Genomic DNA, 22,238 nt, shown 5'->3' on the forward strand with positions numbered 1-22,238 from the left:
GCAGCCTGAAATTACCTGATCTATGGCTGAATGAGCTGCGGTCAGTCGAAAACAGGGGAGGTGACGTCAGTTTACCAACATGGTGGCTGCTGGCCTCCTCTGTGGTCTGACCGGTGTGGAGAACCGAGATGGACCGCCTCCTTCCCCGTCTCTAACCCAGAATTCAGCCCTGAGTACGGTGCTTGCGCGGCTGGTAGAAACTGCAGCGCTGTAACCCTGCGTCTCTATCCCAGCGCGCGCTGCATACTCTAGCCGCGGGGCGATTTGCTGAATAAGCAGTGTTACCCTCCGTGGGACAAACCTCTCGCGTTTGAGTCCCCGTAGCCGATCCTCGTGTGATGGAAATCCTTCCTCCAGGTTCCGGAGCACCCCACTATTGCTGGAAATTCCTAACAAGATATCCTTTAGCCGTCCTGACTTGTCATACTCCCACACAGTGAAGCAGCACACGGGGGCAATGCACTCCCCTCGCCGCCATCTTCCTTCTCCCCCGCGAGGAATTCTTTGTCTAAACCAATTAGCAGTGGGCTGAAGTTACTCTCCTGCAAAACCAACCACATAGAAGAAGGGGAAAAAAAGAAATTATTGGTCAACATTCCAAAGATTTTCAAATACCATCAAAGGACACTGTTGCAACAAACTCTTTGACACACCTTGTCTAGATTTAGGAATGTTGTCTTCTTCCTGTGAAAACTTCTATTACCTCATCCCTATAACTTCTGCCTCTCGATCTATGTCTGACCTGTTCCCACATCAGTTATTCCATTATAGTTATCAGTAGCAGACATCCACTAGAGTTTGCCAGAAGCAAAAGGAGGCGGTTGGTTTATTGTAAGAAAAAAACAAATGTCTTAAAGAACTGGAGGGAAGGGAATACTTCAGGGCCTGAGAAACAGGTTGGAACCAGGTGCTTGAGCACTGTAGAAAAAGCAGAATCCTTTTTTACCTTCCACATCTCCTTTCTAGGTTTCTAATTGACTCATTCTTCTTTCCTGAAGCAAACTGACATTTTTCTCTTCTGAGTCTACATGGTTGCTGTCAACAACTCCTGAGTTTACATCTCACCATATAAGTGAGCAGTTTTGGTTGACTTGAGTTTTGTTATTTCCAATTTCAGGTTATCATGGAAGGGAAATTGATTGGCTCTGGCAGAGTTGGGAGCTCACCCCTAATCCAGTGCATCAGTTCTCTTACAACCATATGAATGTATAATATTCCTAGAAAACAGGTATATAAAAGTGTATGAGTTTAGGGATCAGGACAACTAACTTAATGCAATATCTTAACCTGAAAAATATCTTAGTAATTCAGAAGGTGAAAGAATGAAATGATCTGAAAATTGTTTTTGAACTTGCTCTTTACATAAGGATTTTTATTTACATGGGGCATCTATTTGTGGCTTGTCTTAGCATTCCTGAATTTATTATATTATTGAAATTCATATTAAATAGTACTGTTATTTTCTGGGACACTGGTATTGTTTTGTGAGGTTTCAAGTTATATTCCCCCTCCCCTTTATGTATGCATTTAATGAAATACTTTCAAAATTTTAGGTGTTCCTCCTGCCCCTCAATCTTTGGTCAATGGCTGATTAGGAAGAAAATGAAGTATTATTTTGGTTAAATTCCTTTTGGGTTGTTATAGATGTTTGATTATATAAGTTTAGATTTTTGAGTTCTCAGAAAACTTCTGGCTGCTGAGACTATTTTAGATCAGAGGAGAAAATGAAGATGGTAACCAGGCAACATGTTTCTTGTACAGTTATTAAAAATAAATCGTGAAACTTCTACATTGCGGAATAATTCTCTGGCAAGTTTGCCTGGTTTTCACTATGATGTGGCCTGGAAAAAGAGATGGGTTCTGCTTTATCAATAATTTCTCTGGGTAAAACTCATTATTTTGTAAGATTATGGTTATTGCAGAGTTATAAATCACCATGAATGCAATTATCATAATTTAATATGACTCCTCAAAAACCTTCCATAAATATTTTTGAACAAAAATTACACATTACAAATGTTTACACAGTCTGCTGTGAAAACGTGAGTTTGACCCCAGAGTCATTAAGATGATATCAAGCTTGAATCAACATGTGGATGGATATCCTTTGTATACTAAATAGCATTACCCATTAAAACTTTGAACTCTTTCATATAATGAATAACAATTTTCAAAGAATGACACCAGGATGTAGTCAAACATGGTCAATATACTTCATTCAATATTTGTTTCCTCAGACATTTGAACATGTGCTATTGTTTGAGCAATTGTGAGATACATATCATAGATTCAATGGAGAGGATGATAGACCTGTGGTAGACCTTGTATAGCTCTTCCAGGTAGACCTTGTATATCTGTGGTAGACCTTGTATAGCTCTTCCAGGGCTGTGTGTAAAACGAACATGTGAGTGATCAAATTACATAATATTCCATGGTGCATTTTGTAAATCCTTATTGCACATCTGAATCACATAGAAACTTAAAGATGCTGGTGCCTAGGCCTACCAACTGCAGCTCTGATTTAGTTGGTCTGGTTTGAAGTTCCAGCATAGGTACTCCCCCACCCCCGCCATATATTATTTTTGCATATAGCCAACCAGCGATGTGAACTACTGTTCTAAACACAGGTATTCTGCAAATATCTGACTTAGATTAGGGAATGAGTTTCTGGAAAGGGTCTCTCTTATGAGTCAGGATTGGTGGGTTATTACAGTATAGTCTTTAAAAATGCATTTGTAGGAATCAGGTCTTGGCAAATACCCTTTTTATTATGTAAAGGTCATCCTTCATGGAAGGCAGATCACATCTGGGAAGTTCCCTGGTAGATTCTTGGTGATTATTTTTGATTGTTCATCATTTTCTTCAGCTAGTTAATTAGGCTAATAGCCTGTCTTGGATTTGTACTATCAGGTTTTTTTCATGGATGTTGAACAGGTAATAGAAGCTAATATGGGGTCTTAGAGTTCAGGGGAAAGAGAAAAGAAACTCTGGTAAATGATGCATTCTTTAAAGACTGGTTTTAATAATGAGGAGTTAAAAATAAACTGCTCTGGAATCTGTTCATCTTAAGTAAAGCTTTCAGCCTTAGCTGGCAACAGGGATGCCAGCTCTATGGAATTTCACAGAGGGAATACCAAGGGTGAATTCCGTTAGACCCTTTTCCAGTCCTTATTTTTCTCCCATCAGGAATTCTCTTGGAGATCATGAAATCTCCTGAACTTTTTTGAGTCCTATAGGGAGAAAAAAACATCTTTATATTGTTATTAAGGTTAAGACAAAGATGCTAACTCATGTTTCAACAACAGTGCAACACATCTTACTGTTGTGGGTTTTCTGTGAGGACATTTCCACCACTTAGCACATTTCTTTCACAAAGGTACTGAACAGATTATATTAAATGAGAATACCTTATGTTTTAACAGAGTATGTTCCAAGAGAGAGATTACTGGACGGAGAGCTCTATGAAAATAGAGGGCAGGGTATTTGTGTACAACTTATGAAGATCAATGCAAACTGTAGACCAAAGTTCTGGGTCTAATTGTTGCCCATTAAGTATGATATGGTGGTATTGTTAATTTGTTTAAATATTCATATCTGGTATATAGTAAATTTGGAATATAGTGAATGTCTAAGAACAACTTCTTGGAAGTATACATTCTTCTCAAGTATGGTGTACCAGGTTGAACTCAAAATCATATCGACATGAGCTTACTAAAGCCCTAAACTGTAAAGGAGCTTGAGACCAGGATAGTTAAGACTGATTTTGGGGGCTGGGGTTGTCGCTCAGTGGTAGAACACTTGGCCTACCATGTGTGAGGCACTGCGTTCAATCCCCAGCACCACATAAAAATAAACAGATAAAGGTATTGTGTCCATCTACAACTATAAAAACAAAAACAAAATTGATTTTCATGATTGATTACTGATGTCCAATATGGAGTTGATGTAGGGAGTGGTTAGATGAGTATATTTACTGTATCTACTACAGGTAAAGTCATAGGCGATTCATAGGTTATTTTTGTGAAAATTGGGTGTGCACAGAAACAGGTATTCATTTATGTTGGAGGGTAACTGTTGTACAAAGTTTTATTACTCAAAAGAGCCTGGATGCTGTTTGTTAAGGGCAGATACTTAGGTGAAAGATACACACACATGTAACTACATAACTATACATATAACTATATATATAGCTATATGTAAATACATAACTATGTAGTTTATATGTGTAGCTTTATGTGTATTTATAATACATAAAATTGTATAACTATATATCTTTATGGAATTTTTTATATGCATAGGTTTATTGTGTGTGCTTTGCCACATACACATATACATGCATGCACACATGTGTTTTTTGAAGAATTAGTATATATGAATGAGCTAATAGTAAGAAAAATGAAATCTTGCCATTAGTGCCAGCATAGATGGAACTAGAGGTCATTATACTAAGTAAAATAAGCCAGAAACAGAAAGACAAGCACCACATGATCTCAACCACATGTAGAATTAAAAAAAAAAAAAATTGACCTCAAAGCAGTTGAGAGAAGCATGGTGCCTACCAGAAGCCAGGGAGGGCTGGGGGTGGCAGAGATGGGAAGAGGCTGATGAATAGGCACTAAATTACAGTTAGGAGCAAGAAGTTCTGGTGTGTTGCTGCACAGTAGGGAGGACTGTAGAAAACAGTACTTTACATAAATTTCATAAAACTAGAAGAAAATATTTTGAATGTTTTCACCACAAAGAAATGATAAATGTTTAGAAGGTAGATATGTTTAATCTGTTATAAACATAACAAAGATACACATGTATTGATATATCATATGGAACCCCATGAATATGTGCAATCTTTATGTGTCAGTTAAAAGTAAATAAATGTCATTTACTGTCATCAAAAACACAGAATTGATATATAGATATTTGATTTTAGGAATATTGTATGTGAATTTATACATATATAATATATATGTTATAAAATATTGTAACTTTGTACTATAACATTACTATGGATTCTTGATTCCTGGGGTATCATTTTAAAAATTATGATTTTTCTCTCAAACTTTGGTGACTCCTTACTATTTGAACATATTTAATCCTGTATCTTGGACTTTTTTGCAGTAGTTCTTAGTTTTTATTATAATAAACAGTGCTCAAAAATTAAGCTTTAAAATACACTATGATAGAACTTATCTAATATACATAAAATAGATAGAATCATATAATGAACCCCATAAACCGAGATCCCGGTTTCAAACATCATCTATAATTTGCTAATTGGGTTTTAAGTATCTCTGCTGAACTTTTATTGTGAAAGCAAATTTCAGATCAAATCTTAAACATTATGTCTTTCACTTAAAGTATTTCAAATCAATAGGACCTGTTATTTACATAATTACCATAATATTATCACATCCTGTAAAACTAAATTTTCTCAATATCCTCTGGTGCTCTATACATATGTTTAAATGCATGTACTTCTTTCATGAGGATAAATACCTCAAAATAAAATTGCTACTATGACATGTTTGCACAGTCTTTGTGACTTCTGATGCTTATTAGCAAATGTCAGTATGTATTGCAGCAAAGATGGCAGAAATCTGGTATGACACCTCTTATATTCATTATTGCTGAGAGAAAAAGAAAAAATAGGGAAATATGAGATGCCTTGGAAATAAGCTAGTGTACAAGGAGGAAATGTAGGGAGGCAGAAGGGTACTACAGTTACTACCCACAATATCAGTAAAAACCCAGGCCTGAAAGAAATGTTGTAAGCCATATGACTAAGGCCCTATTTCCATGCTCTCTGCAGAAGAGCAAAAGTATCCCACCATACAGTGATCCATTATCCGGTCCACAGCCTGTGTTCTCCAGGTAGAAGTCTCTTAAGAAGTCTCTTTCCAAAATCATCCACTCCAGGGACACTTATTTTATTTTCCATCTCTATGGACCTTGGACAACTTGAACAGCCCCCACACGACACATATTATAGCTATGAAGTTTACATGAGTGTGCATGTTATAGGGAAATGGTGAGGGACTTTCACACGTGGTGTTCTTCTTAATGTCAGGAACTGATATTGAAACTACTAGTGTCCACCAGAGGAAAGAAAACTGGCGTTTAGTAAACAATATCAAAGTATCAGTTGGTTTAGCTTAAAATTTTAAATTTTCAAAACCATCTTTAGGATATGTACTACTATCTTCATTTTCTAGATGAACAAACCTACATGTCTTTTCAAGTCCTTTCTGGAACAGGTTAAGCAAGGAATGAATAAAATAGAATAAGCAGACAAAACAACACCAAAACAAAATCATCAGAAAACTGTGATGTTTTAACTTAGTGTCAAAACATGTTATGTTGACTTAGCGTAACATAAGTGAAATAAAAAAGGATCCAAATTCTGATCCGTGTAACTCCAAACCCAGTCTCACGATAACTGAGTATTTCATAGTTTTTGTTATTAAAGTCCACATTTTTCTGAAATGTTTCTTCTGCTTTCCTCTTTTGCACTTCATATGTGTGTCTGTTAATTTTCTTTTAAGTTATGTAGCATTTGCACTCCTGTTTCTTTTCTTTTTTTAAGTTATACATGGACACAATATCTTTATTTTGTTTATTTATTTTATGTGGTGCTGAGATCGAACCTAGGGTCTTACACGTGAGAGGCGAGCGCTCTACCGCTAATCCACTATCCCAGCCCCATACTCCTGCTTCTTGTCCAGCATTGTTATAAACTTTGTGTGTTTTGAAAGTTCAGTGATTCCAACAACCAATAGAGTAGATGTTATCATCCCTATTTTGTTGAGAAATTTAGTCTGGTTAGGTCTGTTGCTCCCATTCCACTAGGAATGGGACCCTAGAATCCTAGCTTTAGTGTCTGCTTTTAAGCATTAAACTATCAACTTAGTATGTATTGTTTTTTACCATATTTATTCCCGTATAAGTGTATTCAGATTACATAAATGCCCTCTGTTCCCTAGGCACTGCAGAAGAATGACAAATGGAAGGCATTCTGCATTATATAATATACAACAGCCCTTTGGAAGCATTTTGTGGGATAATAGTGTAGACTTTATTCCCTCTACCTCATCCATAAACACTTCCCGTGGGATTGTTTGTTCTTTGTGGAATAATTTCCATGCAATAATTCTTATTTGTTTTCTCAAAAATGATGGCTGATTTTCACCACTCATCAGTAGACACAGCCAGAGTGTCTTGGGGTATGTCTGAGAGCCTGAATTGGTCCCACTAGATCAGTAATTATCTTCTTGCCAAACTGATTTAAATGTCTTTAACTTCCTTTTACTTCAGTAAATGTTTATGGGAACTCAAATGGGGAAAGTGGAGATGAATGGGAAGTAGTCCTTGACCAGTGAAACCCCAGGTTGCTAGAGGCAAACAAGGAACCAGCTGCTCTCAGCTCTGTGGAAGTGCACATAGGACCATGAATGACAATAAAAGTCCAAGGTAAAACTTCAAGAAGCACAGGCCTCAAGGGTGCACCCCCCACTTTCTACAGCAATGTGAAATTGCATCATGAGACAGAAAACCTCAGTTAACTTGCTTCAGATTGAATCCACCCAAGGTATCCTTATATATTTTGTGAGTTCATATAATGTTAAATTTCTAGTGTCCAACTAGATCATTTCCCTATTATTCAACCAGTTGCTGTTTGATAGATGATGATTATAAGGGCCTCATTTCCCTAGTAATTTGAAATACTACTTGTTTTGGTCTGCTTTTTTATTGTTGTGACCAAAAGACCCAACAAGAACAATTTTAGAAGAAGAAACCTTTTTTGGGGGCACACAGTTTCAGGGTCTCAGTTCATAGATGGCTGACTCCACTGATCTGGGTGCAGTGTGAGGCAAAACATCATGGCAGAAGAGTGTGGTGGAAGAAGGCGTCTCAGGACATGGCCACCAGAAAACACAGAGACTAAGCTGAACTCAACAAAGCACAGCTGCACAGTGACCCACCTCCTCCAGCCACACCCCACCTACATATAGTTACTACCCAATTAATTGCTGTCAGTGGATTAATGCACAGATAATGTTAATGTAGTCATAACACAGTCATTTCACCTCTGAATTGTTTTGCATTGTCTCACAAATGAGCTTTTAGGGGATATCTCACATCTAAGCCATAACACAACCTTTATTCTACTGTCAACTCCCCCTGCCCATTTTTCTGGGCTTTCTGTTATATTCTGAGATCTGTTGATCCTTTATTTGTGCCCATGCCAGTACTATTTCATTAGTACTGGAATACAGAATTAACTTATAATTTATTGTTAAAACATTGTTCTGTCCCCTCACCAGAAGCTGCAAACACTCATCCATTCTTGGTCTTCTTTTTCAGTTATCTTGATTCTTGTATTTTTTTTTCCATGTGAACTTTAAAGCCATGGGTCTTATGTAGGGGAAAGAACTTAATATTTTTACTCAGATCAGATGCAATTTACAAATCAATTTGGAGGATGTTGACTGAAGGATACTGCAAACCCATCTTGAAAGACTGAACTTGGTCCCATTAAATGGAAAGATACCATTTGTGCTTGGAGAGGTTTGTTTGCTAGCTGTTTAACTGGTTTTCTCTTCCATTACATTTTTTAAGTAGTATTATTTGAGTAGATATGTATAGATGATTTCTCTCTGTTAATTGACTTCCGTAAATTTAGAAGCTTATTTAAGGGCGTATTCTGAAGGATCTCATATAGTATTTCTCATGTCAGTGGAGTTTAAATATGGCTCAAGTAGTAGCAAAGGTGTATTAATTTAAAAGAGATGCACTTTTCAGCTAGCTATGGTGGTCTACGCCTTCAATCCCAGCAACTTGGGAGGTTGAGAAAGGAAGATTGCAATTTCAAGGCCAGTCTCACCAAATTTATGAGGCCTAAACAACTTAGGGAGACCCTGTCTCAAAATTTAAAACACGGGGGCCTGCAGATATAGTTCAGTGGCTAAGCACCCCTGAGTTAAATCCCCAGTGCAAAAATAAAAAAGAGAAAGATGCACTGCTTATGGTGAAAGGTTCTATGTCAGCCCTCAAAATGAATATATGGTACAAATGGGGAAAGAAGCCCAGGTTGGTAACCATAAGGGGTAGTGGTAGATAGCAGAGTGAGCTGGAGAAGTAAGGACCACTCTCAGGCAGTGGGGTTTTGACCACCTGCCACTTGCTGCCACAGGGAATGGGTCTGTGTTACCAGTTCTTCTAAGTTTGCAAGTGAAACCAGGAATGTAGAGTTTGAAACAAAATCTCTTGGGTTTTATGTTGATTTCAAAATTATTCTGGTGCAACATAGTAAAGGACAAGACAAGTCTACAGGCTAAATGCATTCCACAAGCCTCCAGTTTGTGACATCTGATGAAATAAATGTTATTTAAACCAAAGAGAAGTTAGCAACTTTACAACACTGTTTTACTTGCTATAGTTTTGTTAGTTTCCTTGGGCTGCCATAGAAAATGATCCCAATTGTGATGCTTAAAATAAGTTTTTTTTTTTTTTGTTTTTTCTTCTATGGTCCCAGAGGTCAGAAATCCCCAGTCAAGGTTTTGGCAAGACATGGCCTTCTGAGGACTTGAGGACTTGAGGAGAGAATCCTCTTTTCCCTCTTGCTGCTTCTGGTCATTTGAGGGAGACAATGGCTTATGGTTGCTTCCATTTGGTCTCTGCTGCCTTTTTTTTTTTTTTTTTTTAATACCAGGGTTTGAACTAGAGGCACTTAACCACTGAGCCACATCCCCAGTACTTTTTAGTATTTTTCTAAAATTTTTGTAGTTGCAGGTGAATATCATGTCTTTATTTTATTTATTTTTATGTGGTGCTAAGGATTAAACCCAGTGCATGACATATGCTAGGCAAGTGCTCTGCCACTGAGCTACAGCCCCCCATTTTAGTTTTTGAGACAGGGTCTCACCAAGTTGCTTAGGGTCTTGCAGAGGCTGGCCTTGAACTTGCAATCCCCCTGCCTCAGCTTCCTGAGTCCCTGGGGTTACAGGCATGTTACACACCTGGCTCTGCCTCCACTTTCACACGACCTTCTTCCCTTCTCCCTGTGTCTCTCCTCTGTGTGTCTGTTGTAAGGACCCTTAGATTGGACTTAAGGCCCACATGAAATACTCAGGATATGTTCATCTCTAGATCCTTCTTTTTTCAAAAGAAGTTCCATTCAGAAGTTTGGGATATTAGGACATGGAAATACATTTTTTGAAGGACATGATTCAACCCATTCTAGTGAGTTATAGAAATAGAGCATAAAGCAAATACACACCATTTGAAAATAAGTATGTTGTCACCAGAGTGAAAACTTAGTAACAAGACCAATGCCCCTACATCCTTACTTCCCTCTACTATTGTCTGCCTTCTCTATTCTACCTTCAGAAATGATGTATTTTCTGGAATGTCCCATTTCAGCCATAACACTTCCATTGCTTTTCTCTAAAGTTGGACCATGTATGTCTGCCTCCTCAAATCATGTGGCTTAGTTCTGCCTAATTTTGGACTTTGTATGACATGAGTAATTCTGAGTAGACTTTTCTGTTCCTTGTTTGCTCATCTGTTCTTGTGATTCTGTGAACTGCGTTTTTTTTTTTTTTTTTTTTTGCTGTGTAGGATACTAGAGTATATGCATCCCATAGTTCATGAGCATTTGGGATATTTCACATTTTAATTGTGAATAACATCTCCAAACATTCTTGAACATATACCCTAGGGCTCATGAGTAAAGCTTTCTCTAGTAAATGAACCCAGAGTAGAATGGCTGGATCTTTAGAATACACACATTAGCAGTATTAATAGATAACACTGATCTATTCTTTCCCCCCCCCCCCTGTAGCATCTGTCACCCTTGGCTAAATGGGGAAGGTGTGGGCCATGGCTCCTGTGCCATGGACTCTTACTATAACACTGATCTATTCTGCAAAGTGGTTTATAGAATAACCCTCTCAGCAGTAGGGGAAGTGAGTACTGCTACTTCTCACCCTGATCAATGTTTCTCTCTCCCCTCCTCTATTCTCATTCTCATGTTCCATTTGTATTTCCTGTTATTTAATCCACTGGTATTGTATAACTGATAATCTCTCTCAATACTTAGCACATCTTCCCCGAGTTGGAAGCAGAACAGGAAATGCCAAGAGTCTAGGCCAGAGGTCTTGGGAGCTCCTTGGCACTTGGGCTGACAGAGCAGTTCTCATCTGCAATGCATGACTGACCTGAGATGGCTGTTATCAGGTTGCTTTCTGATACCACATAAAGCCCCATTAGTAGCTGTCAGCCTCCTCCTGCCCCAGCAGAGCAGGCAGCTCTGTCCTCTGACCCTGCTCTTGACATTCTGATAGCTTTCCTTTTATATCACACTCTGGTAGGAGATTTTTTTTTTTTCCCCTTACAGCTGGAAAGGTCACTTCTCAAACATACCACCTGGGATGAATTATGCCTCTATTGATTTACACTCTCTTGTCTCAGCCACAAATTTCAGGGACTGTTTGAGGGCAGTACCCCATTTAAAAGGGGAAAGAAGCAGGTACTTACAGTCATAATGCCAGCTAAAGCCCTATTCGTTTTCTGTATGTTGTTCCAAGTTTTGTCCTAAGATTTTAGCAGTGTTTCTCACTATGTACCCAGTGGGACACTGGTTTCAGAACAGCATGAAGATTAATTTCTGAAATGAAACTCATCAGTCCAGGAAAAGGAAAAAAAATTGATACTCAGAATTCCATCTGCTTCATATAAAAGATTGATCTTTTCTCCTTTGTTGTAACTCTGATTCTGTTTCCTTTGAACTAAAATCCTGGTCTCCATGCCTAAGGATATATACTTTAAAACTCTGATAATTTAACTAATAGTAATGAGAGATGCATTCAGATAATTTTTCTTCTGAGATCTAGTAGAGATGGATGAAAGCCTCAATTCAATAGGAAACAAGGAACACAATTACATTATTAGAGTTATTCTAATTTCTGTGTCTAGCCTTGACTCTGCTCCACATTGGGGTCTGCACATCTTGTACTGAATACCCTGTTCATGAAAAAAGATAGGCAGGATCTTTAAGTTGTGGAGTGAGGGCTAAAAGTGAGGGTTTAGTGTCTTCAGGCAAAAGGAAGACATTAAACCAGCCTTTATCTCTTACTAAAGAAGAGCTACCCAGAGATGCCAAGTATACTCTAAGGCACCATAAATGTATGGCTATAATAAGATCTTTCTTAAAATAGGAAAGATAGGAAGGACAGCAGAATAAAATAGACACTACTATTGCTGTATGTATATACGGGACTGTATGACCAATGTGATTCAGCAACCTGTACACTCAGAAAAAGGAGTAATTATACCTCATTTGATTCAAATGTATGATATGTCAAGATCATTGTACTGTCATGTGTAACTAATTTAAAAAATAATTTTTTAAAAAAAGCTTGAAGATCTGGGGCTGGGGCTATATAGCTCAGTGGTAGAGCACTTGCCTAACATATGTGAGGCACTGGATTCTTTCCTCATTACCTCATAAAAATAAAATAAATAGAAGAGATTGTGTCCATATACAACTTAAAAAAATGAAGATCTCTTGGACAGTACATGCTTCTTTTTTTTTTAAATTTTTATACCCAGGATTTAACCCAGGGTACTTAACCACTGACCCACATCCCAGGCCTTTTTATTTTTTAATTTTGAGACAGGGTCTCAGTTGCTGAGGCTGTCTTTTAACTTTAGATCTTCCTGCCTCAGCCCTCCCTGAGTAGGAAGCAAAATCACTGGGATTACAGGCACACCCCACCACACCTGGCTGATGGTAACAGTCTTCAAGAATGAAAATGAGTAGAAGCCACTTGTGAAAACTGATTCAGTATTTTTTCAATATCTCTGGTAAAGAGACATCAATAGATTGTTAGGACCTGAAAGAAATCTGACTCTGCTAAGCAGAGGTATGTCAGGAAGAACTAACTAAATGGTGTAATATCCATCTGATATATCTGCCTCTTTGAATGATGTGACAGGAATCCTGTTTTCCAAAACTGGCCTTAGCCCTACCACTGTCAGACCGTGAAGCCGGTTGTACCATTGAGTGATCTGCCTATTCCAACACCTGACCTCATAATTGTTTCATTCTTCTACCTACTAAACCACTGAGAAAAATGTATATGAATACTTCTTATTTTTGTAATGTATCAATTGATGCAATTTTTTCATGGTCTCAAAGGAAAACTTTGAATAAGTTGAGTATGTGAAAACAACTCCTTCTTCCCTGGTTCTTGACCTTCAACTCTAAGTTTTCAGAGAAAGAAGGTGGTACCACTTTCTTATTTACAGAGAAGATACAGAAGACTATGACATAGTGAGATCAGTGGAGCTGGAATTGAAGTCTGTCCTTTGTGACTCTGAATCCAGTATTTTTTCTTGACTCATTCTCACAAGAACTTATAGTACCATCAGGATGTTTAAAGTTCCATTATCTTAAAAAGGCAGAAGTCCTGGGAATCTTGTCACTTAGGTCTAATTTGGACACTCTTTATGAATAGCATTGAGGTTTATGTTGAGCTTATTTCATCCATGGCCTCTTAAAAAAAAATCTTCTGTTCTCATTTTGACTACAGAGTCTGTTATATGATGGGATTGTCCTAAAAGAATGAATTCTTAAAATGATACTCCTAGGTCAGTCACTGAATTAGCAATGTAGATGGTGGTGTAAAGGTTGATCTTGGATGTGTTATTTTTTTCTAAGCCATCTTCTCATCTGCAAATGGGAATAATAATAGTAACTACCCAGAGGCTCTTAACCATTGAGTCACATCTCCAGCCCTTTTTATTTTTTATTTTGAGAAAGGGGCATGATAAGTTGCTAAGGCTGACCTTGCACTTGTGATCTGCCTCCTTCACCTTCCTGAGCTGTTGAGATTACAGGTGTGTGCCAGTGCACCTAGCTGGCAGTTATTATCTTGATGATACTGCTGAGAATGTTTTGTCCTGTTTTAGCTCATCAGAAATGCAAACATGTTCTCATCATTATGTCATTTCTAGGCTCTCTGATGCAAATTTCACTGTGCCAGTGTTATTTCTAGGCCACACATCAGCCTGGCAGATTCATTCATGACCTTGGAATATATGTTTTTGTCGTCTTTCATCGATGATGATTTTTGCTTTTGATTGACATAAAAAGCATCTTGTCTACTAAACCGAAGAAAAACCATCACTGGCGTTTTTATTTCTAGATGTGTCCGGAGAGCCCCATAAACACTGACCTTTTCCTTCAACTCTGTTTAGGATTTGATGCCTACTTCACATCTCGCACCCTTGAAAACAACAGAAGAAATGTGTGGTTTGCTGAGTACTGGGAGGAGAACTTCAACTGCAAGTTGACTATTAGTGGGTCAAAAAAGGAAGACACAGATCGCAAATGCACAGGTAATTTCATTGTCATTGTCCTTTTCCTGTGACTTGACGTGGCCAGCATTGAAATGTCTGCATAGTTGACAGAAGGAAGCTTGGCTGGAGACAAATTGAAAAAGTAAATTGAATTTTACTAGGATTGTTCAGAAAATAGAACAGGAGCATAAGTCTTGCAGGACAAGAGAAGTACAGACAAGACTATATTCTTTTCTGCCTGACCATCAAGCAGTAATTGACATTTTCATTGATTCTCTGAATTCAGAAGAGGTCACATTGTTTTGAACACTGTCATTGATGAGTATTAGTTCATCTTTTAGCCAGGGGTGTGAAGTCATTTTCACATATTCAAAAATCTCTAACAAATTTTATTCCAGTACTACATTTAACTGTTACCAAGAATGGTATATTTGATTAAGGAAACAAAGTGCTATGGGTTTCTAATAATGAAATTTTCAAATGATTTGCATGATATCTAACTTAAAAAGTCAATTGCTAGTTAAAATACACTTAAAAATATTTACTCCTCCTTATATGTAAACTTATGTGAATGGTCCAAATATGAATATGTATGCCTAAATAGAATAAGATATATTTCATGCTTGCATAAATAGATCAAAACATACACTTATGTCACGTATATCTAAAAAGAACAAATAAAATTTTTAAAAGAATGTGTGTTCAGGTAGTCAAAAAGAAAAATCACATTTATGCATGTATTCATTCATTCATAAGTGTTATTAAACAACCTCCTTTTCTGCTAAGAACTGTGCTAGGCATCTGTTGTTTCAGGACGAGTGAACCAGGTAAGGCTCTGCTTTCATGTTGCTTATAGTCCAGTGGGGGGAAATTTAACATTATTCCAGTGATCTAAGAAATAAAAAATTATGGACTGCAATACATATTCTTAGGGTTATATATTGCAGTCCATAATTATGTATATTATGAGGACATGTAATTGAGGAATTTGACTTATAAGGTGGAAGCTTTCTCAAATGGAGGGAATGATACTTTTGTTAAGATCTGAAGATGAATGGTGTATTAAGAATTGTAATGCAGAAATAAATAAATATTTTTTAAAAATCTGAAGATGGCTTAGGGAAGGAGAAAAATGGGTTGGAGGGTTTCTTATAGAAGAAAACAGGGCAAAGAGGTGTACCAAGAGGGATTACTGTAATTCTGAGGATCTGAAAGACAGAAAAATGTCTGAGATTGTGTGAACTGCTGCTGCAGGTGCCAAGAGATGAGAAAATATGAAGTTGGTTGGGATATACCTAAATTTATCCTGGGTTTTGGACAACCATGGAAGGATGTTACACAAGGTTATGACATTACATATCATGTTAGTAGCAGCATTCCTCAACTCTGTTCCAGTAGCCTTCAACATTTTTAATGGTGACCTTGAAAAATCATAAAAGATCTCCATTAGAACCAGGGAAGGGACATTCAGGTTGGATAAAATTCTAGCATTGAGTTTTATCTTTGCAGTATTGCTCTTTGAATTCTGGTTACCTGGGTGCTATAGTTGAAGCCACTAGACAAGCATCTATGAATCAGGTGGAATGCAGGTAACAACATGGTACTACGAATACAACGAAGAGTTGAGGACTTAATTCTTACTTGTTTTCTGTGAAAACAAAGAAGATAGGAACAGAGATGTGAATAAAAACAGTGATATGAAATGAACAGGAGATATATGGAAGGCAGAACAGTGAACTCTAATGTCACATTAATCACATTCTCCAGCCTATGTTATGTAACAATAAAGTGTTTTCAGAAATATGGCTCAATAAGGATGGGGGAAAGGGAATAAAACTAATTCAATGGTGACTGGACCTAGGTGACACAAAGCTTTCAAGTGGAAACCAAAAAAATTAGTTTGACATCTGGATAATTTGTCTCTAAGACAGGGAACATTCAAGTGTACCAAAAGTATGCAGATGATTGATGGAAGTTTTCTGAGTTTTTCTAACATTGGATGTTCTATGGGCTATCTGGAGGTGGAACCGATTGTCTGATGGGCATCAGGATTATTCCTGTCTCTGGAACAATCTTCTTACATGTTCCAGCTTGTCTTTTTACATGATCCAATGCTTTCTGTCACCATATTTTAGTGTTGGCTAAAATTGATAACTTGGGTTTATAGAAACGGGGTTATTCCCCAAACTGCCACCTTGTAAAAATGGAAACAGAGCTGTCTTCCTGTTATACTCCTTTAGTATGAATAATCCATGATTAAGTTTACTAAATTACCTGGAACCCCAGATTATATCTTGGTCTTTCTTCCCCCTTTCCGTTCTTCCCTTTTTCTCTGTGATAAGATGCACCATTTTGAGGGATGGCAAGTCCTGTTGCTATCATTCTTACTTACTCTTGCAGGGATGAGAATATGTGGATGAATTTGTATTTGATCCTTCACTTTTTTTTCCAAGTCCTACTAAATTTATATATTGCTTTGGTAGTATTTTCAAAATACTGCTTAAAAAATCTTGACACATAAGTGTCAAGAATTGTAAGAAAATTGTGACTAGTCAGAGGGAAAAGAGTCACAATGAAGAGAAGGGACAGTTCCATTGCAGAGATGAATTCTTGAATGTATGGTGAGAACCTGAGTCTTAAGCTCGACGAAGGCATGGGAGAAAGAAGCACAGGTGGATTTATGGATGTGAAAGATGTGTAAGGCAAGTTACCTTAGTAGCCAGCTTTTGTAACATTAAAAGAATGTGTGCTGGCTGGGGATGTGGCTCAAGCAGTGGCACGCTAGCCTGGCGTGCATGTGGCCCAGGTTTGATCCTTAGCACCACATACAAAACAAAGATGTTGTGTCTGCTGAAAACTACAAAATAAATAATAAAAAATTCTCTCTCTCTCTCTAAAAAAAAAAAGAAAAGAAAAAGTGTGCATTAGGAAGAAGCTACAAGACAAGGTGGCTTCTGGATGAGTGGTCTAGTTTTACAATCCAGTAATACAGTATATGTTTAGTTTAGTGTAGAGATAGCGATGTTTAGATATGAGGAATATGGAAAAGAATCCCCTTTGTAACTTTCAGTTACTAAGTTCTGTTAAAGAATAACAGTATAATACTCCATGTTTGTGAGCACAAATTAAAGTGTAAACATTTTAACATGCTCATTAGCTATAATGAGTTATTTCTTATATATCAATTCCAAATAGACCATCATTGAATCAGTCATCTTTCAAGTCAAGCTTCAAAAATAAGGAGTGAGATCCATAATATTTGAAGAGACCAAATTCTTGGAGTCATGGTTTAATGATGAGTTCTAAAATTTCATGACAGTAAAAGATCTTGAAAGGAAGAATAATTGTTGAAAAAAAAAAAAAACAAATGAAGAAATATGGGATAAGCTGTGCATACCTCATAATTTAACTTGGGGCTAGAAGCATTTTTACTGATTATAGCCATGTATGTACTCTTCACTCCTATAAATTATCCCTGTTCACTTAACATTTCCTTCAAGTAAGGGATGCTACCATGTTCTTTAATATTTTAAGAACTTCTCACTTTTCCTTGATACCTGGTTCAAGCTAGCTATCTTCCTCCTAGTTTCCTTAGCAGTAGCCTAATTTTTACCATTAAAGATAAAACATTGGTATGACCAGTCCTGCTCATGGGCCAGCAGCTCTCAAGCTTGAAGGCTTCCATCCCTTGAGGCATGCAAGTGGACAGTGGCCCAACCTTTCCCTGAAAACACAAACTTTATTTGGCAGGTGTTAAGGCCATCCATGCTACTTTATGGTAGAGGTACATTCTCTCATTGGGTGTCAGCTCTTCACACTATGAAGCAAGCCCTTCTAGAGGGTTCCCCACAGACTCTGTCATTTAGAGGCAGAAAGATCAGGTGTGACCTGTTTTCAGGTTGTGTCCACGTCCCTGCACTTACAGCCAGTGGACTAAGTGTGTTTACCATGAGACCTCCCAGTACACTACCAACACAAAGACCAGTTTAGGGTTGACCTCATTGGGAATAATGTTTCTGCAGAGAGACTAAGGCCAAGGAAAGAAGGAAAAGTACTCAAATGATGTCACTGGAAAACAGATGGAAGCCAAGTTGTAGAGAGGAAAATTCCCATACTAAACTGGTTAAGAAGGTTTTGGAATAAAAAAACAACAACTTGGAATCAAAGGAGTTAGGAACCTAAGAGTATAGCTGTAAAAGTTTGAATAGCATTATTTTACCTCTCAAAATGACTTTTTTCTTCCTTTTTTTTTGGCTGAATATTGAATCCAGGGGTTCTTCACAACTGAGCCACTTCTCCAGCGCTTTTTATTTTTTATTTTCAGATATAGTCTCACTAAGTTGCTTAGAGCCTTGCTAGATTGGTGAGGTGTGCCTCTAACTTGTGATTCTCCTGCCTTAGCCTCCCGTGTTACTATGATTACAGGAGTGTGCCATCACACCCAGCTTCTTTCCTCATTTTTAAAATGAGGACAAAAACTTTAATTCTTAAATTGTTAGGCTTACATTAGATAATTCAAATATAGAACCTGAAATGACAGTGTCACCTAGTAAGAGCTCCATGTTGGTAATACTAATCTGTGGTTCTGGGCCTATTACTGTTGTCTGTAGGAATTTGTGAAGATTCCATCACCTGCATCAGTCTAGAGGAAAATCAAGGTATACTTCAAACTGCTGTGGAAAAATAAAGGCAGAGGTTTGATTTAGCACATAATTGTAGATAGGAGCTCTTCACTGGGGTACATGTTACTGGGTGAGTGACTGATGGAGGTGCCAAAAGGTTTACACACAGGCATCACACAGTAGAATGTTCTGAGTGGAATAAGATCAAGACCCAACAGATTTCAGCATCATGGTGCAGAGTCTGTGTCCAGGTACCACAGGGCTTGGATTTGCACTCCTTATTTACCAAATTCTTCCATTTTACTGTGATGAGCTATATCCTCGCATGGCTGGTAGCATCCTCAAGGTCTCGGCTCCCAAATGCATTTTTCAAATCAAGAAGGAGATTCTGGGAATCTGCATGTGCCTGTTGCAGCCATAAAGATTATCACTCTGTCAAATCTATGGCTCACACAGAGCATTTGTCTAACTAACATCTTCTTTCTGCCAAATGCCACTTTGCGGATTCTGATTCATCAGTGTTACCTCTTTGCTGAAAATAAGGAACCAGCTTTTAGAAATCCATCATCCTGTGACGGGGCAATTTGACTTTCAGAGTTGTGTTTTCCTTTTGCGATGACAGAGGATAAATGAATTGGCAACATTTTTTTTTAAACAACTCACATATTTCATTGCTTTTATTTCGAAGTCACAGGACAAGCCGATTTCTGTTTTGATTTGTGTGCTTCTCAACCAGTGTTCATTGTGGAAAGAGATTGGGGTAAAGAGCAAACTGGTAAATTCCATATTTTGTAAGGTCAGAACCATTAGCTGTGTTATCTTTCACATCTCATTTCTGAAACCTAGTAGTTTAAGTAAAGGTCTCTTTGTTACTGGTGCTGAAAATCCAATTCCTAAATACTGTAAGTGGACACACTGTGTATTTCTTAAGTCTTTCCTTCTCACTAGAACCCAGACCCATTGGAGCCTCCATAATTTGTTAACAAATTCTAGGACAAAAGAGTTACACTTAAGAAAGTCAAGTGCTTTGGGAATACACATGCAGAAACAATTTATGTCTCTACAATTAGCTTTTGTCATTCTTTTATTCTATTCTGAATTGACCTTTCATTATGACATAGATGCTGTATTGTGGCACCTAATTTGTGTAGCACGATTGAAGAATCCACATAAAAATTTGATAAATACTGTCTGACCCTTGATGCTTGGAGACATTTTGAAGTCTGTTGAATGGCAAGCCATGCAAGCTGCATTTTTACATCTCTTTGCTATCTCAAACCAAGGCTCAACACACATCAATTATGATTTATTCTCCATGAACATGTATCATAGGACTGAGTGTTCATATGCTGCTTTGTTAAATTTTTGGTTCTCTGACTCATCACTAAATGTCAGTCTTGATGAACATTTCTCTTCCCACCATTGTTCTAAGTCTTCCCCTACCTACCTCCTAAATAGTTAGTTTCTGTTTTTGTGGTAACTGGAAACCTGTTAAATCATTAAGACTTTTTATTTGTTAAGAAATTCATTTAAAGACAAACATTAAATATTAGTATCCTAGAATTGCCCCAGAAAGGTTAAAATATATAACTGTGGATTTAGTAAGACATTTTACAGCAATGATGGAGTTAACTTGCTAATAGAATTTAGATAGATGTCATTTAGCATAGGATTCCCCAATGTAAAATGATCTGAATGTCACATCAGAAATCTTTGTTCATCCTGGAAAATCTCTTGAAATCTTTTTTGAAACATGAAGTATTAAATGAAAATCATATGACCCAAAAGGATGATCGTTTCTAAACTTTGAGTTCCCAGATACTATAGTCAAAAATAGAGTTTAGTGTCACATTTAATCGAATGGAATGCCATGTAAATGCTATAGCTTTATTTTTAATTCACTTAGATGTGAAATTTATTTTCTTAATATTAATAAAGTTCTTTTTAACAGGAATTTAGGAACTAAAAGATAAACTCTTTTCAATGGCAGCATATTACCAACTGTGTCAATTGTCAAAATTATTCCACTGGATGAATTTGAGAGAAGATAAGCAAATGATTAGACAATGCTTGATTCTGACAGCATAATTAGCAGGGTCTTTCCTGTGGTTGTACATGGTAATAGGCAGAAATCTTATGAATAAAACCACCAGTTTAAAAAATAGAACTTGTGATCATTTGCTGCAACTTCACTTGGTTTTGCAAGTCTCCATTCCCGAGTTTTATAGAAAGTTAACCAACCTTATTATATTCCCTTTTCCTACCTGGTCTATGGGTCTGACCTTCAGTTACAATGAAGTTACAACTTTTTTCAGCCCAAGTTGTTGCAGTTCCTTGTAGGGTAGCTCCGCGCTCTGGCCATTGGTTTCTATGCATGGCTACTCGTATCCACAGATCCAACACCAGAAATGTACCTTGTCTGTTACTACCCTTCCTGGTGGATCTCTGAAGATTACCACCTCATGCATTTATGGTGCTAACCTCAGTGTCCCGGGTTCGATTATCATTTTGAGGACCTCTTGGACCCTCCTGTCCTCATGGTTCAGAGGGTTGCAGAGCCTCAGACCTTTGCCTCAGCACTTAACCTTCATAGTCCCCTCAGCCACTCCTTTCTCATCTTCCAATCCTGAATGTCTTTAAGGAGACTGGGAAGGGAGACTAACTCAGATGCCGTCTTCCACATCTATTGCATATGGCATGTACTTTATATCCTGAATCCTGTAGAGATCCATTTTTTGAAGCTTAGAGCCTCATATTGACCATATAACACTGACTTTTAAAACTCAAAAAAGTTGATCCTCCTTTCTGCTCTTCCCTTCATTTTCTCAATCCCCCCTTTTTTCTGTCTACCCCACTCCTTCACCTGTGTATTCTCCTATTGTCTTCTGTTCAATGATAACCATCCTCCCTCAAAGCAATGAAGAAGAGTTTGGAATTTAGACAAAAAACTTGGGAAGAGAAATGCCAAGCACATTCATTAATGTAACATCAACATGTTAGAATATCATCTTCGAACACCAAAGTACAAAAATTAGAGCATGCCAGACCCTTGTCTTCAAAGAAATAATGCAGTCATAGCACTGAACTCATAAACTTTTTCCCTGAATCTTGACCAGATGCCCCAGGTGGGGGCTAGTTATCTTCACATTTATGAGTTCGCTATTTGTAGATGGACCCTGCAGTGGATGATTTCTTCCTCTGCCACCATCCCTAAGAAGCATGGAAAGGGGTCTTTACCCCCCCCCCCCCCCCCCCCCC

At 37.6% G+C, this 22,238-nt stretch overlaps 1 protein-coding gene across 3 annotated transcripts in view; it reads left to right on the plus strand.

Moving 5' to 3' along the window:
* Positions 1 to 22,238, plus strand: part of Grm7 (glutamate metabotropic receptor 7) — an 839,293-nt gene that overhangs the window by 524,323 nt on the left and 292,732 nt on the right. For all 3 annotated transcript variants that reach the window (XM_015494953.2, XM_015494954.2, XM_048787053.1), the window contains exon 5: positions 14,257 to 14,397. In XM_015494953.2, coding sequence (XP_015350439.1) covers positions 14,257 to 14,397 — 141 coding nt within the window. The remainder of the gene's footprint in view (positions 1 to 14,256; positions 14,398 to 22,238) is intronic.

Source organism: Marmota marmota, unplaced genomic scaffold (assembly GCF_001458135.2).
Source record: "Marmota marmota marmota unplaced genomic scaffold, marMar, whole genome shotgun sequence".
Taxonomy (NCBI): Eukaryota; Metazoa; Chordata; class Mammalia; order Rodentia; family Sciuridae; genus Marmota; species Marmota marmota.